At 41.0% G+C, this 16,481-nt stretch overlaps 1 protein-coding gene across 2 annotated transcripts; it reads right to left on the bottom strand.

The window, feature by feature from the left end:
• Nucleotides 1-4,431: 4,431 nt before the first annotated feature.
• On the bottom strand, nucleotides 4,432-13,441 carry LOC131140539 (programmed cell death protein 10). Of its 2 annotated transcripts, none has more exons than XM_058091057.2 (8): nucleotides 13,276-13,441; nucleotides 10,963-11,269; nucleotides 9,465-9,518; nucleotides 8,125-8,242; nucleotides 7,911-8,037; nucleotides 7,739-7,817; nucleotides 7,578-7,660; nucleotides 4,432-5,320 (listed from the first exon to the last, which is right to left on the bottom strand). In XM_058091057.2, the coding sequence occupies exons 2-8, from the start codon at nucleotides 11,050-11,052 to the stop codon at nucleotides 5,239-5,241; spliced, it is 633 nt and encodes a 210-aa protein (XP_057947040.1). In that variant the 5' UTR covers nucleotides 11,053-11,269; nucleotides 13,276-13,441; the 3' UTR covers nucleotides 4,432-5,238. The 2 variants fall into 2 exon arrangements, with proteins under 2 accessions (XP_057947040.1, XP_057947041.1); XM_058091058.2 differs by lacking the exon at nucleotides 13,276-13,441 and adding an exon at nucleotides 13,010-13,151.
• Nucleotides 13,442-16,481: the final 3,040 nt, after the last annotated feature.

Raw genomic sequence — 16,481 nt, 5'->3', positions numbered from 1 at the left:
CAGCCTCGTCACAATGAGGACGTTTATGACAAGCAACACGGCGACAGCATCTGATCAAACACAATAGGAAATATTTATAACGACGGCACACGTGTATTTATGAAGCACTATTTATAACACCTCAGTGCCACCAAAGGTCAAGCGGTAATTCATCGCCTCTTCAATGAGCCATTTCGCCGGGATCTCTGATCGACTATTTGTGTCTGTTTGGAAATATTTAAAATATTACCAGGGTCGAGACACAGTTTCTTTTTTGTTGTTGTTGTCTGTTTCTGCAAGGATTAAAGCTGACGTCTGCATAATTGGATAATTGCTACAGGACGCTTTATTGGGTACACCTACCGAGATACTCCAATAGCAGAGTTCTAAGTAGTAGTCGTCAAGCTATTTGATTGACACTGTCGGAGAGGCTGCTCAAAGACAGCTGGGATAGGCTCCAGCACCCCCGCAACCCTCGCGAGGATAAGCGGTAGAAAATGAATGAATGAATGAATGAATGAATGTCAGAGAGACTTTGTTTTCAGCAGGATTACCAGATCACCAATATATTCACTATCTCTCCTCTGGACATGTCCCAACCATCTCAGTCTGGCCTAAAGGACTTCATCTCCAAGGCCTCTAACGTGTAATGTCCCTCTGATGTACTCCTTAATGATCCTATCCATCCTGGTCACTCCCAATGAGAACCTCAGCATCCCTATCTCTGCTACCTCCAGTTCTGCTTCCTGTCACATCACGCCCGACACTTTTCTCCACCCGTTCCATCCTGCCTGCACATGCTTCTTCACCTCCTTTTCACAATCTCTGTTGTTCTGTACTTCAAATTGTCCACCTTTTTAATCACTGGTAAAACGTGTAATGACCACATTACACATTATGGATGCTAAAGCTACTTAGCATTCACAAGACGTCTTGAAGTAGCCTTTTTTTCTTCAGAAACTTCAGACCGTCCAGTGATTGCCAAAATGAGCATAAAAGGCGCCCTTCATTTTTTGGCCCTTTGTATTGAGTTGTGGGCCAGCACAGAAGGCTTTCCAGATCTTCCAGAATCTGCACCTATTCAGCTGTCCTTCTTTGGACTTTGTGCTGCCCGTTAAAATGGTCCGTTTTAATGTATTCCATCCACGGCCCGCCTCCAGGCACGCGGACATACAGGAATAGGAATACATTGACTCGGTTTGACTCCTATTGTGACTTAACAGACCAATGGGAGCTGTGGTAATATTTCATACTGGTGAACACTTAGCCCATGTTCACAATACGTAGCGCACATGGCAGAGCTACCAAGCAACTGAATATAGTTTAGATACAAACTTTGACGTCTACTTGTGGTGTGAAATCAGCATCACTAAGCCTGATTGGGCCTGCAGGCTTCACACCCCTTCATATACATCTTGTAATATATGCAGATGACGGTACCAGCTTTCACACCTCCCCAACGCAGTGGGAACATTTCATTAACTTTAGCACAACGTTTGTTGTTCTGTTCCCGTCAGAAGTCAGTGTGGCGGGAATGCAACACAAACGAGCAACCAGGAGAGGAGGGATGGGAGTCAAACACGATTACCACTGAATATCATACAACGCACATTCAAATTGTGGCCATAATAAATAATGAAAGGTGAAATCATTGTAATATCATCTGTTCCAGGGTCAAACCTTGGCCATCCTAACCTGTTTGAAGTGTACAGGCATTGTTTGAAGTTGTCACGTGTGGGGTTTCGGTGGACCCCAGAGAGGAGAGGGGGGTGTGGCAACAAGAAGGCCACCAGAAGCGTTGGGAAAGCAGGAAGTGACACCGGGATGGCAAGTGAGATACGTTGTAATCTGAAGGAGATCGGTGACTGCAAAGTAGTGGTAGGTGAAAGTGATAGGTAGGATGAAGGATGGATGGTGTGAAGGATGACCCTCATGGTGAGGAAGATGAAGAGGGCAAAGGCAGAAGTGCAATTTATTTCATTTAAGTGTGCTCGGAAACCCTCAAGAATAACCTCAAAACATGTGACTTGAACTGAAGTTACGTGGCGTCTTTGACCCCCCTCATTGCTCATTCTCCTACTAGAGCTAGGATGGACACTATGGACAAGCGTTAGGTCAATACATTCTCACACGCGTGCGTGCTGATTATGCCGTATGTTAGCAGTACTTTAATGAAGAAAATAATGTTGGCAATAATGCCAACATTAATGCCAAATAATGCCATTAATGCCCAATAATGCCAATTATCGGGACAATCCTGATCGCAACCTTTCCACTTTTGGGGAGGCACACGTCACGCAAGAAGGTTTTGCAGGGCAGCGAGTGGGTGTGGTGCCTTGACACAGGTGTGTAATCCAGGCTGGACCATTTCAGGCAATGACCAGGTAGAGAGAGCAATGTCAAGGGTGGCCTGGTTTTGGGACATATTTCAAGATTGGGCATCCTCGCCGAAAACGCCTTGCATTACGTGTGCCTGAGACCTGCCGACTGAGACTGAGTGGACAGTTGACAGTTTGCACATAGTCAAAATCATTAATGGGATAATTATCCTGTGTTCTATGTACTACATGGTGACCAAAGGTCCTGTAATAACTATAAAAGCAATCTTCACTCACTAAATGTACTGCAAAAAAGGTCAGTAAGGATAATTCATAATGCCGCCTACAGAGAACATACTAACTCCTTATTTCTAAAATCACAAATACTTAAACCTGCTGATATAGTTCATCTTCAAACAGCTAAAATAATGCATAAGGCTGAAAATAACCAATTGGCTAAAAATGTCATCCAATACTTCTCTACAAGAGAGGAGAAATATGATCTCACGGAAGAAGTACATTTGAAACACTTCTATGCTAGGACTACGTTATGCTAGCCATAGCATTTCAGTATGTGGAATCAAACTATGGAATGGATTGAGTAAGGACCTCAAACAATGCACAACGATGAGCCAATTCAAGAAACAATACAAGCAGTTGATGTTTGCTAAATACAAGGATGAAGAGTCTTGAACCAGTCATGATGTGCTATATATATCACTATATTGACACTTACTATGGTACCCATTATGGCATTGGATGCTCATATCACCTCCTACTTCAGTACGGGACAAAAAATAAATGAAAATTAAAAAAAACAACAAAAAAACCCCCAAATTAAATTATATCAGAAAGGCAGGAAGTGAACAAATGTAACAGTTACTGATTGTAAACGTACCAGATGGAGGGGTAGGATTTAATAAGCTTTGCTTCTTCCTACTCCTTTTGGACATGTGGAACTGTGAACTGATTATGGGATGCACTCAATTGTAATCTGATGCATGTTTAAATGAAATTAAACCATTTCCATTACCAAATTTTATGTAAAAGGACATCAATTTCGGAACTATGGGCCATTATTTAAAACAATACAGTCACCAATTGTATTTGTATTACAATTTGTACCCTCACTCTTCTCTCTCATTCATATACTCCATCTTGCTGCAGCTAATCTTCATTCCTGTCCTTTCCAGGGCAAACCTCCACTCTTCTAGCATCTCCTCCACCTGTTCCATACTCTCACTACAAATCCCATTGTCATCTGCAAGCATCATAGTCCATGGATATTGTCTGTCACACCTCCAGCACATCTTACCACTGTCTTACCGTCCTCATACATGTCCTGCATCATTTGAACATAGCTGAAAATGTGCAAAAAAAAATCATGTGCAGATCAATAAATCAATGTAAAACCCTGAGGCTCAAATGAGCAACAATCAGGTGGAAGACACGCACAGAATAAGCGGAATGTTCCATGTACTGTTACATGTTAAATTAATTTCCACCAATAGGGGACGACATTGAAAAGTATGGATTCATTTTCAATGGGAAAAATGACAGAAAATATTCAGTTATAGAAAAGTACTGACAGTTCTGAATGATCTGAAGATGTTGGTGTTGGACTGCTTTGTAGCAATGAGAAATGTATAGCAGAATTTGAAATGTAAAAATGGAGGATATTGAACTATCGAAAGATGTAGACTGACAATCAAACCAGCAACAATCTAGAAAAAGCTTCTACTAGGCAATCTAGTCAGCAATCTACTCGGAAAAAGAGCATGATTGTACTTGTGTGTACATTTGGTATACTGAAGCTATGAGATAACCATTTCATTTTTTATTTAACATATTTATGAATAAAGAGGCAGCAATTTAAACTGTAAAAGTCTGATTTGATTCATTGATTTTCTATACCACAGAATAATCGTTTGTTGCAGCCCTAAGCAGAATGTTAAATAAAGTAATGGAAAATGGAAGCTGATATTCCACTAGTGCCGAGTAAAAATAGTCACAGAAAACAGGACAACATTAAATTCCTTTGAAGGTCCCAATAAGACAGCCATCTTTAGAAATTGATTCACGTTCGCATCACTAGCAGACATACTTTTCCAAAGAAACAACAAAAAGCCTAAAATGATCATTTGGAAACTATTTATTGAACATTTGCAACCAGGTTTCAGTTAAATACAGAATTTGTCTCTCTTTACGCCCCCCGACAGCAAGGCCCAGCTCGGCGTGCTTACACTCTGAGGAGGAGGAGGAGGAGGGGGTGTAAAGTAAAGTCAGGCGCGCACACTGTGCTGGAAGTTATTTGGCGTTGTGTTGTCAGATAGTCAACAGAAATGAAATTTTGGGTCTAAAAATGTCCACGTCACCGCAGCCAGAGCCGCCTCCTCTCCTCTCCTCTCCTCTCCTCTCCTCTCTCTATTTAGCAAAAAAAAAAAAGAAAAACACGTGCAAACAAGGGCAGCTTGTCAATCCTCTGGAGCGTGCAAAGCGCAGCGGCAAAGAGGAAGCCGGACAAGACGAGGCGGCGACGTCTTGTAAGTGTCGCTATGATTGCAAGTTTTTGAAGTAAAATGATCAACATGAATATATTAGAAAAATGGCAATTAGTCTTTTAATAAACACCTCGCCTACTCCCAAAAACAATATCAGGGTTATAAATTAAAACTGTCCAAATAAAATCAAATCAAGCAGACTTTTGGGCCTATTTCCGTTTGAGACTGGAAAATCCTCATTGACTTAAATGGCACTTTTCAGTCCCTTCAACTGGAAAAGGTGACCCCCAACCCCTAAAATCAACTCTTCCTAATTTACAAATATGGGTCAGGCGCTCATCGAGCTTCCACCACTGGAGCCACATATCCCTCCCTTGGGCCACCCGCCACAGTGTGAGGGCGCTTGGGGGGGTGGTGGCTTCCGTGTGGTCCTCTGCGAGCTAGGCCACAGTTTTGAAGGTCTGCAGTATGAGGTTGGTTTGGTGGATGAGCCGGTTTGCGCTGTTGAAGACATTTATCGCCCTGGGAACAAAAGGAGACAACCCGCAGTCAGAAGACAGAAAACGACAAGAGTGCCTCAAAATAAAGGCATGGCAGGACCAGGAGTATAAAAAGTATATAAACAAAGTATATAAAAGTACTATAAAAACACAGAAAAACAACAATCTACAAGGTGATTGAAAAGTAACTCTGACTTAATGTTTTGTGTTCCATATGTGTAGGCAAAAATCCCTAGTAAATAATAGCAATGGCTATTTCTGCTTATGTCGCTTGTGTTGACACAAGTCAGCCCATCGACTTAAATGGAACCTTGGTTAGTAGGGTTGTCACAAGATGAGACGGCACACAGGATGCAGTCTATGTGATTTTAAAGGGGGGCCCTTTGTATTGAGTTGTGCTCTCCTGTAGAGCAGCTACACACAATAACCCGCACAGAACACTTTTTAGATTTTGCAGAATCTGCACCCATTCCAGCTGCATTTCCTTTGATTTGTGCTTCCTGCCAAAACGTTCTGTTTTCATTCATTCCGCCTACGGCCCGCCTCCGGGCATCCCCACTCTGCTGTGATTGGTCTCATGCCCAAAGAACGTCCTAACTATTAATCATATATATGTGACATCACAAAGGGGCAGCTTTACCACGGTTTTTGAAACCAAGCATTTTGAGCCATCCTAAACATCTTTCAGGGCTCGCTTCCAAATGCACAAACCTCATTGTGAGAATACAACATTCTAACTCCATTTATAGGTCAGAAAAGTGGAAAAAGCCTAATAGGCCCCCTTTAACATTACTTCTAAGAAACGTACAATGAAAAAAAATTTTTGAAAACAGGACAATAATATTGCAATCACCTAACATTTGTACTACCATTAGCCTGCATTGCTCACTCTACATGCTTCTGCACTGTGTGAATGCTACGGGCCTCCACCCACTAAGACAAGGAGAGTGTCCATTCCAAATTTAACCAAATCCAATTTTACCATAAAATAATGTCAATCCAATTCATCCCTTCAAGAAAGGCAAAAATTCTAAAACAAGACATTTTTTAAAATAGTTTTACAATTATAGTCTTCCATGCAAAAAAAAAATATTTAAAATGCATATGAATGAGGAATGAAATGAACGAATGAACATTTAACATTGCATTTACCATCACTGAAAACTTTATTGAAAAGATGAGGATGTCAACACGGGCACCATCTTCTGATTAATTTCTTGAATTCAGCAGTGTTTGACATTTTTTTCATTAAAATAATGGCACTTCCAACTTCTTTGGGCTCTGCATTTTGCAGCTGTGACCAATAAAAAAAAAAGAGATTTGTGCCTGTTAGGAAAGAGCGACAATGTCAACCGTTTCCATGTATTAGCAAGCTCATCAGATGCTCATCAGGATGGGACATAAATGAAAATGATAATTAATAATTTAGCTGGTCCCAGTCTGTTTTCCTGGTCTCTCGCGGGTTCCCTATGTGCATTAGTTTTAGTACCTCAGCACGTTTACTCCATAGAACAATGGCATGTATGGAGTGAGTCATACAGTCTCTGTCTCGGCGGGTGGAGGCGGGGCCGCCAGCATACACACAGAACACGGAAGAATGTAACGTAGTAGCAATTATAGTTGTGAATTGCAATGTACTGTCGTGCATTTCTTTTGTTGTAGATCCAACCTCAAGTATCGTCTCATGGACTCAGTATCTCAAACCAACTTTGTGCTCACAAAGCGCATTATTACACTGAGATGACACGTTTTTGCTATTTTTTAATTAAATAAAGTATTTCAACTTTCTCTTTGACAGCTGGTATAGGCTCCAGCACTCCCCGCGACCCTCGTGAGGAAAAGCGGTAGAAAAATGAACTTTCTCTTTGCATGTTTTTTTCTTGAAACCTTAGGAATTTATTCTCATAATATTTTGATTTGATTATTAAAATAATACATTTTTGCCAACCCAACTTTCCAAAAACTGAAACCATTTTGTTTTTCATATTACCACTTTTTCCATTTCAACTTCATGCTATTTTATCTCTTTATATTATGACTTTTTTTGTATTTTATGTGCTGAGGGCCAATAAATACAACGTAAGCTGCTTTGTGTAATGCTACAATGCTACAAAAGTTACACAATTAAAACACTGTGGCGTCCATCATATCTTACCACACTTTAAAAAAAAGAACATAAGGATGAGGTACATTGGCGTCTTACCAACCAAAGCTGAAGAGAAGTGTACTACTGGGTGGAAAGGAGGCGTACCGCATGTCTGTACTGACGAGCTACTTACTTTCCATCTTTGAAGTACGTTTTGAGGGTGTCGCTGAAGCTTTTGGAGTACTTCACAAACTCCTTCTTCTGATGCTCCAGGGCCTTCACCGGCAAAAAGAAGTGACACTTTTAGGACGCACACTCAGGTTCTGAGGTGTGAAAAGTTAGTGCATGACTCACTCTGCGATTCTGGTACTGGTACTTCTTAATGACGTTGTTGACTGTGTCCAAAAGCTCTTTTATGGCGCTGGCTATGTCTCTGTGGGGAGCCCAACCAATGAGAACGCACGGGAACAATGTCGCAAATTCCACCCACTCACTCGCTCGCTCTCTCTCTGCCTGATGTACTCACTTGATAGTCTGTAGGAAGCGTACTCTGTCATTGATCTCGTCTGGGATTTTGCTGAGGATGTGTTTCAGCGCTCTGGCCTTGTCGTTCAGGTCCTGGAACTCCTGCTCGGGTCGGTCGATCATGAACTCTGCGGGAAATAGGGATTGTGCGAAAAGGTGATAACTTAAAACCTCAAGCTGGACTGCTGGTCCATGATGAGTTTACCAGTACACACCTTCCACGTCGTCGGCAGCCATTCGCAGCAGCGATTCGGTGAAGTTGATTTGGACATTCTTCTTCTCCAAGATCTTCATGATGATATCCTGAGTCAGGCCGGGGTTCTCCTTTTCTGCCTAGACAAAGAAAAATATGCCACGATGCATGTGCATGTCATTGTAATGGATGCTGCAGGAGAGAAAAATAGTAGAGACACATGAAAAGCACAACAAATATGTTACGAGCCCAAAAAGGACCACTTTTGACACCTTATCTTTAAAGGGAGCCCAGCCAACCTACTGGGAAAAAAATTTTCTGCCACTTGCAACTGCGATCTTGTCCTTTCACTCACGACTATAGATGAGGTTGGTAACATAGATGGACTGGTAAATTGACAGATTTGCCTTTTGGCTCAGCTCCCTCTGTCACAACAGACACCGCATCACTGCAGACACTGCACCAATCAGCCTGTCCATCTTGTATTCCATTCTTCACCTGACTCGTGAACAAGACACGGAAGTACTTAAACTGGCATGGGTCAACATAGTGCCACAGGACTACTTGGTGAAAGAAAGAAAGCATGGCGCCTTTAATGCCTCAATCAGAACAAGAGATGCAAACAATATTAATGGAGGACAATGAGGGCGTCCTGGGTATCCCATCATTTCTAGCCCCTTATCATCTCATGTTGAACCAAAGAAGGCCGGCTACTGCAAAAATCTGCTACAGCAAGTAGAGCCACGCTAAGCCAAGTTGGTACTGTGCAGTGAAAATGGGCATTCTTTTGGGCTGTAGTGTTGTAGGAGAACGGCAGCATTTATGGTAGCACCACTGGTTCACACTAGATGACATAAGACGTAATGGCACAGACACAGACGAATATCAAATGCGCAGGCATGTCCCTCTTAAATAATTGAGCCATGAATAACACCACTTGAGTTAGGAGAACCCGTCACGAGTGAGCCGCCCTGCAAAACAGCTGCAAGGCACTTGTGTCTCACCCTATGGTTCGTGTGGTGACAAAGCAGCCGCGCCTTCATTCATATTTCATTTCTACACGCTCATTACCAGCCGTGGACCCGTCATCTGTCAGAGTAATCACTGCACAGCAGTGAGGCATGAGCAATTGGGACAGGTTGTTAAGACAACGTGGAGGTCAAAAGTGAGGACAAGAATGTCAGTTTTGATGAAAGTGGCTCATTTTCCAAAGCAATAAGTGTCACACGGTCAAAGTTGAGAGCAAAAGCTGCAGGATGTATGCTTAAATGGGTTGTGGGGAGCCAAATTGGGAAGTGGTACAGATAGCATATGTCATGACAGGAAGCGCGTAGTGAGACGCTACGGTTCATATTTGCTTACCTTGATGAAGGCCGCTCTGAGCGTCTGAGCTGCTGATAGGTTGATCCTCTCCAGCTGAGGCAGCAAGGACAAAATGCAGACTGTATCAGTGATGAATGACGGTGGCGCAAAATACAACAAAACAAGAATGACAGTTTAGCAACGTCATTTACGAATGACGTGATGTGCCCTGCCAATTCTGCCTAGCAACAAGTGGCAAACGAGTGGATCCCTGCACATTCACAATTTGGCATCCACAACCCCGTAAATGTTCTGATGTTTTTTCCCCACAAAAAACACATCTCAGTAATAACCTTTTTTTCAGCAGTCCTTGAACACACCATAGTTGCACAGTGGTAAGTGAAAGCAAAACTTACTATACAACTTACTATACAGTTGTCCGTGGCCACACTGTGGTTCGAATTTGGCGGCCCCACTTTATATACTTTAAAATGTGCTAATAAGGGTGTGAGGAATATATAGTCGTCCCTCGCAACATCACGGTTCAACCATTGCTCCCTCGCTCTAATGTGCTTTTCCAAAAATGTCATTAATGAATGATCACTCTTTTAAGTTTGGCTATGGCTGATTAGTCAAAAACTATGGAAAGACAAGTCGTATGTAGTATTCAGGTCTCTAGCTGTCAGAAATGTTACATTGTTGAGACATGAACTTAGATTTCATTACCTTCACATTTCATGGAGTCAGCCACAGCATGTCCGGCATGATATAGAGGAAACAAAGTTATGGGACATTTTTGGCTTATTATTTTGTCCTTACCCCCTCTGTTTGAAACCCTTTCTGAAGCATAGAACAAATTAATTGGAGGCAAACTAGATTGCTCAGTAGTATGTTTTCTGCAATGACGGACGGCCATCTCTTATCCATGCAGTGATCCCATGGTCTGCGCATTAGTTTTGCAGAAGGTGGCTTGAACAAAGAATAATAGGACTGTAAATAAATGTGACTACAGGGGTGTTATTTCATGTCTGCAGGGCTCTAATAATGGTTAAAAAACATATGTAGAAAGTCACAAACAGGTTTTCTATGCTCTGAATACAAAAATGTCTAATGTATCTACTAATATTGAATCCTAGATTGCAGAAATTGACTATGGCAGTCGCGTCTGGAACCAATAATGGCGATAAACAAGGGACAACTGTATAGAACGTGAACCTTGATTGTACTGCGAGTGAACAATGGGCATAGCAATTACTTGTGGATTTTTGCCAATCGCAGGTAGGTCAGGAACCGAACTTGTGTGAAAAGCGGGGATGTAATGTAGACTAGGGAAAGAAGAACGAGACAATATTTTGGTTGACCTTGTTTCTACCAACTTTAAGCACTCCTACTTTAATTGATTCATCAACTTGTTTGCGGAGAAAAAAGAATAGTGGTAATTATTAGAGGTTACACTTTTTGTAATAGAACTTACACATCAATAGCTGACACAAAACACTTCAATGCCCTTGGATGTGGACAACAGGAAATGAAAAAATATGCCACTTCTTTTGCTTACCTCGTTAAAAACAGGGTACATTACGGTGTAGAGCGTCATGGATACCATAGAGTTTGTCTCTGCTTCATTCTTCATCTCCTCCATTGTCATCCTCCAGGGAGGAGCGGCTCTCGGTCAAATTGTGTGTATGGGTGTGTGTGGTGGGGCGCGGGGCTGCAGCTCGCTCGCTCACTCACTCATGCACACACACATACATACATACATAGACTCAAGCACACTCGCACACATACAAACTCTTAAAAAAACACACACACACACGCACACAGGTACACACACATACACACAGTCTCCAGTGAAGGACAGCAACCTTGAAAAAGAAAGAGAGAAGAGGAAAAAGTCAGGTTAGGTTTGGCATTTGACATTTGACATGAAATAGTGTTGTCACTGTGGAATATTATTATTATTATTATTATTATTTTTAATACATGTCATTTTATTTTTAGGTACAGGTTTAAACACATGCTACGACTTTCTTCTCATTAAAATTAACCTTTATTCTTGAACCTTATGTGATATGACGCCATTATACTCACACCGAGACAGTGTTGTAAAGTTGCAAACGTTTAGCGTTATTCTTGTAAAATTATTTTGTGCAGTATTACGCCGTTATTCTCGCAATATGACAACTATTTTTTCCCCCACATTTGACTTAGTATCAAAAGTGGTGAGAGTTGCTCCTCATATTTATAGCGATTAATTGGTTCCAGACCTGAAGGCATTAAATTAATCTTCATGATATAACATTTAATGTTAATAAATGGGATATTTTTGCATGTAGAGCATAGAAAACCTGTTTGACTTTCTCAATCTGTTTTTTAACATTATAGCAGCTCTGTAGACATGAAAAAACCCTGTAGTCACCTTTACACTCAACACTTATTCATTGTTTACAACTCTTATGATCCAGGAAGTCGAGCTAGCTAGTTAAGGTAATGCCTCACTGTTTTGTGTCATTATTGCCGCCTAATGACCAGAATACTACATATTCCTTGTACTTTAATGTTTTGACTATTAATAGACCACAGTCTCCCACAAAACTGACCATTTAAACTGGTTTTACAGTTAATAAAGTCACCCTTATATTAATGCAGGTTTAGAGACAACTTGTAATATTACAACTTCGTTCTTGCAACAGTTACTTTACTCTTGTACTTTGTTTAATATTAACTCGTAATTCTCATAGTGTGTCAGTTACGTGTGGTTATTCTTGTAATATTATACAGTTATTTTCACTAATGTGACAATTTACTGTTTCCCCCCCTCAAATATGAATCTTGGTTGCTCCGTTTTATGTAATGGTCAATCCTATGTTTACGCTTGTTTGACAGCTAGATTGTTCCAAGTATTGCATACACAAAGCTTTGATGATGGAGATAGTTTGACACCGGACATACTCCATTCATTTGTTTTTTATGTAAACCATGAAAACCAATTTCAAGTTTCACAGCATTAGCCTTTGAGGCAGATCTGTCCTCCCCCTGTTTTCCCATCACAAAGCGCCATAAAGCGAACAAGGACCTCAACCTGTTCTATAGAAAAATCCCTGGAAGGCAACATTTGCTTTGATGCTGAATAAACAGCATTAACATGCATGTATATAGGCGGGTAACAACTCAACATGAATAAATACGAGAGGCTCTACCAGGAAGAGTTTGTTAAATGGCCGGGAGGGGAGTGGCACTACCATTACATGTCAGGAAAGGAGACCCGGGTACCCAAATAAATAGCACCTTGAAAGAATATATAGTTGTTTTTTTACATTAAAAGAGCCAAGTCGTCACTGAAAGCATTTCGTTTTGGGGGTTTTCTGATTCCCAAGTCTCCCCAATAACACAACTGAGGGTAAGGGCACCATCTCTAAATGCATTCTTGGTGCGAAAGTTTATTAAATATACATTTTACGAGACACATAACAGAAAAGAGGTTTGTCCACCTTTGTGTTATAAAGGTTATCTCCTAGCAAGCCACACCGACTACAGTATGCTAGCAGCAGCTAAGCTAACTGGCTAAAAAAGTAGCTAACGTATCTTTCACTCGGTGGGACTACCTTTCTGGACCCATGAGGACGACAGGAAACGCTACTGTGTTGATAGCTGACTACTCAAAGTATCCCACTCATCCTCATTTAACCGTATAGATTAGCAATCGAGGCCTACAGTCGAGCAGATCGATAGGAGCCAACTGCTAGAATGCACCAGCACACAGCGGACGTGTTAGCAAAGAGCAAAGCGTACGTGAAGTCTTCATTAGACGTGGCGGCAAAGCGCGACGTGGCAAACATATAATTTGTTCCAAGTGTGTACTCGTCTCTACCTTTGGTCGGACCTCTTAAATGGGGGGCTTGCTACGTCGTCCGATAGCCTTTTAGCTGCTATGTTTTCTTTACAACTTAAGGCGGAAGTTTTTCAGGACTGGCCTGAGCGACATCTTCCGGACCGTTGCTACGTACACCCGTACTGCACCAATCATAGAGCAGTTACGTGCTACGTCATCAACAGACGCTTATCTGGGCTTGAATTGCTGCCGTTTCTGTTGCAGCTTACGCAATTGTTCGACACTTCCTGTGGTTTCTGTATTATTTGTGAGACTTTTCTGATTTTGAGCAGTATGTTCAGTTCCTTTCGTTAAAAGCGTGGCCAGTGGAACGTTATCAAACAATATAATTACATGAAAAAAAACAATCAAGGGGGAAAAATGAGAAAATAGATTGAAAAAGCCACAATCTAAAGAGAAAAAGATTCAGTAAAAAGGTGCAGTAAATTCAGTTGATTGGACATGATTTGGAAATATAATAACTGTCTATATAAGGTCCCACAGTTGACTGTGCATGTCAGAGCACAAACACCAAGCATGAAGTCAAAAGAACTGTCTGTAGACCTGCGAGACAGGATTGTCTTGAGACACAAATCTGGGGAAGGATACAGAAAAAATTCTGCTGCTTTGAAGGTCCCAATGTTCATGCTTGGTGTTTGTGCTCTGACATGCACAGTCAACTGTGGGACCTTATATAGACAGTTATTATATTTCCAAATCATGTCCAATCAACTGAATTTACTGCAGGTGGACTCCAATTAAGCTGTAGAAAGATCTCAAGGATGATCAGTGGAAAAAAGATGCACCTGAGCTCAATTTTGAGCTTCATGGCAAAGGCTGTGAATACTTATGTAAATGTGATTTTTTGTTTTCTATTTTTAATAAATTCAAAAAAGTCAACAAAAAAAACTTTTTCACATTGTCATAATGGAGTATTTTGTGTAGAATTTTGAGGTAAGAGATTAATTTAATACAATTTGGAATGAGGCTGTAACATGACAAAATGTAGAAAAAGTGAAGCGCTGTGAATACTTTCCGGATGCACTGTATATTGCAATCTACATATTCAATCTCTACTACATTAGACTTCTGCACTCCACCCACTGACAAAGAGAGATTGCATGACTGACAAAAGGGCTCACTCCATTCATGTTGTTGTTCTATTGAACCAATGCTACATGGTGCTGAAACGCAATCCTCTCACCTTTTCCTGTCTCTTTGGAGGTGAGAGATGAGGGAAACAGACACACATGGCAATATACTGGGGGCCCGCCCAATTACCAAGTTCATTTTCATTTGTTGTGTTTCACGTGTTTCATTTGTTTTTGTTTTTATTTGTTATTATTTGTTATAGGCCATAACTTAAGTGGGATTAATTTAGATCTATCAGTCTGGAAAAGGTTATACTGTAAAGGCCGTTTTGTAAAGCTTTGGGGCTACAGCAAACCACAGTGAGAGTCATTATCCACAAATGGCCAAAACATGGAACAGCGGTGAACCTTCTCAGGAATGGCCAACCAAAGAAAATGACCCCAAGAGCGCAGTGAAGACTCATATAAGAGGTCACAAAAGACCCCACAACAAAACATCCAAGGAACTGCAGGCCTCACTTCCCTCAGTTAAGGTCAGTGTTCATGACTCCACCATAGGAAGGACACTGGGCAAAAACGGCCTATATGGCAGAGTTCCAAGACCAAAACCACTGCTTAACAACAACAAAAGAAAGAAAACGTTAAAGCTCATCTCATGCTGGAAAAGCCTCCAATATGGCTGAATGACAACAATTCTGCAAAGACATTTCCACGAAGTGGAAGTAGGATTCAATACTAATAAACTGAATATTTTTGGAGTTAGAGCATACAAAATTATTAGCTCCATGTAGACATGAAATAACACCCATTCATAGTCACCATTACACTCCTATTTTTCTTTCTTTACACAACATATGTAGCTAATGCGCAGGTACGGCTGCTAGCGAGCTAACTAGTTAGCCTCCAAATAATTTATTTTAAACTTAGTGTTTCATACAGAGTGGGAAGGAAAGACAAAAACTAACAACTTCCACATGGAACAGGAGAAAAACCTCTTTTCACTATAATGTCGTACATGGCTGACTAAACGCAGTGTGACGGTAATGTGATGAATTAAAATAAATTATTTGAAGGCTAACTAGTTAGCTCGCTAGCAGGTCTCATCAATGTTTGGTGTCATTACTGACACTTTGAGGCCTGAATAGTCCATACATTATAAACTTTCAATATTTGTTACTAATAGGCCATAGTCTATCACGAAACAGCAATCATTCATTCATTTTGGAAATACCGAGATTGAGTGAGGTCGCGATTTTGGAACTATGATATAGCGAAGGACGGCTAACTCCAATTAATGTAGAAAAAACATGCTTTGGTCATTTTTTCCCCCATAAAACAGTATATCTGAAGATTCATGGATTTCAGCATGTAATTTCCAACATTAATAGTTTTGTACAGTTTTTTTCTTGTAACATTTTTGCTTTATTGTAACAAAATGAGGTTTTGGTGGGGTAATTTTCATCTTCGATCTTGTGACATTGCGATGTTACTTGTTAAATTGCGGGGCAGCTCTGTCTCTCGTTATAGTTTGAAATACAAACCTGTTCCCCAAACCTGAATCCAATGGAGCACCTCTGGGATTATCAGCCATTGTTCCATTCACCACCGCCATGTCTATCACCACCACAGACTATCCAGGAGTTGACGGACGCCCTGATGCAGGTCTCGGAGAAGATCCCTCAGGAGAACATCAGCGGTCTCATCAGGAACATTTCCAGGCGTTGTAAGGAGAGCATCCAGTCAGGATAAACCTCCAGGAAGCTTTCTAGGTCTTCCAGAATCTGCACCTATTCCAGCTGTATTTTCCTTGGCATCTAGGCACTCCCACTCCGCTGTGATTGGTCACACTCCATATAAGGAAGTCCAGCTGACTGTGATGTCACATTCTCTGAAACCCAGCGTTCAAGGCCATCCCAAACTTCTTTCAGGGCTCACTTCCAAATGTGCAAACCTCATTATCTGAAAGTTTGGCATCGTTTAACATGAGAAAACAACATTCTAACTACATTTATAGGGCAGAAAATAACCTTTGTGCTGTATTCATATTTTATATTTCACTGATACTATTTTACATTCTTTAAAAAAATATTTTATGCTGTACAAATATTTTATATC

The sequence above is a fragment of the Doryrhamphus excisus genome, linkage group LG14 (genome assembly GCF_037039965.1).
Source record: "Doryrhamphus excisus strain RoL-2023G ecotype Guam linkage group LG14, RoL_Dexc_Guam_v1.1, whole genome shotgun sequence".
NCBI lineage: Eukaryota > Metazoa > Chordata > Actinopteri > Syngnathiformes > Syngnathidae > Doryrhamphus > Doryrhamphus excisus.
The sequence above is the reverse complement of the archived record's forward strand: the minus strand, read 5'-3'. Positions and strand labels throughout refer to the sequence as shown.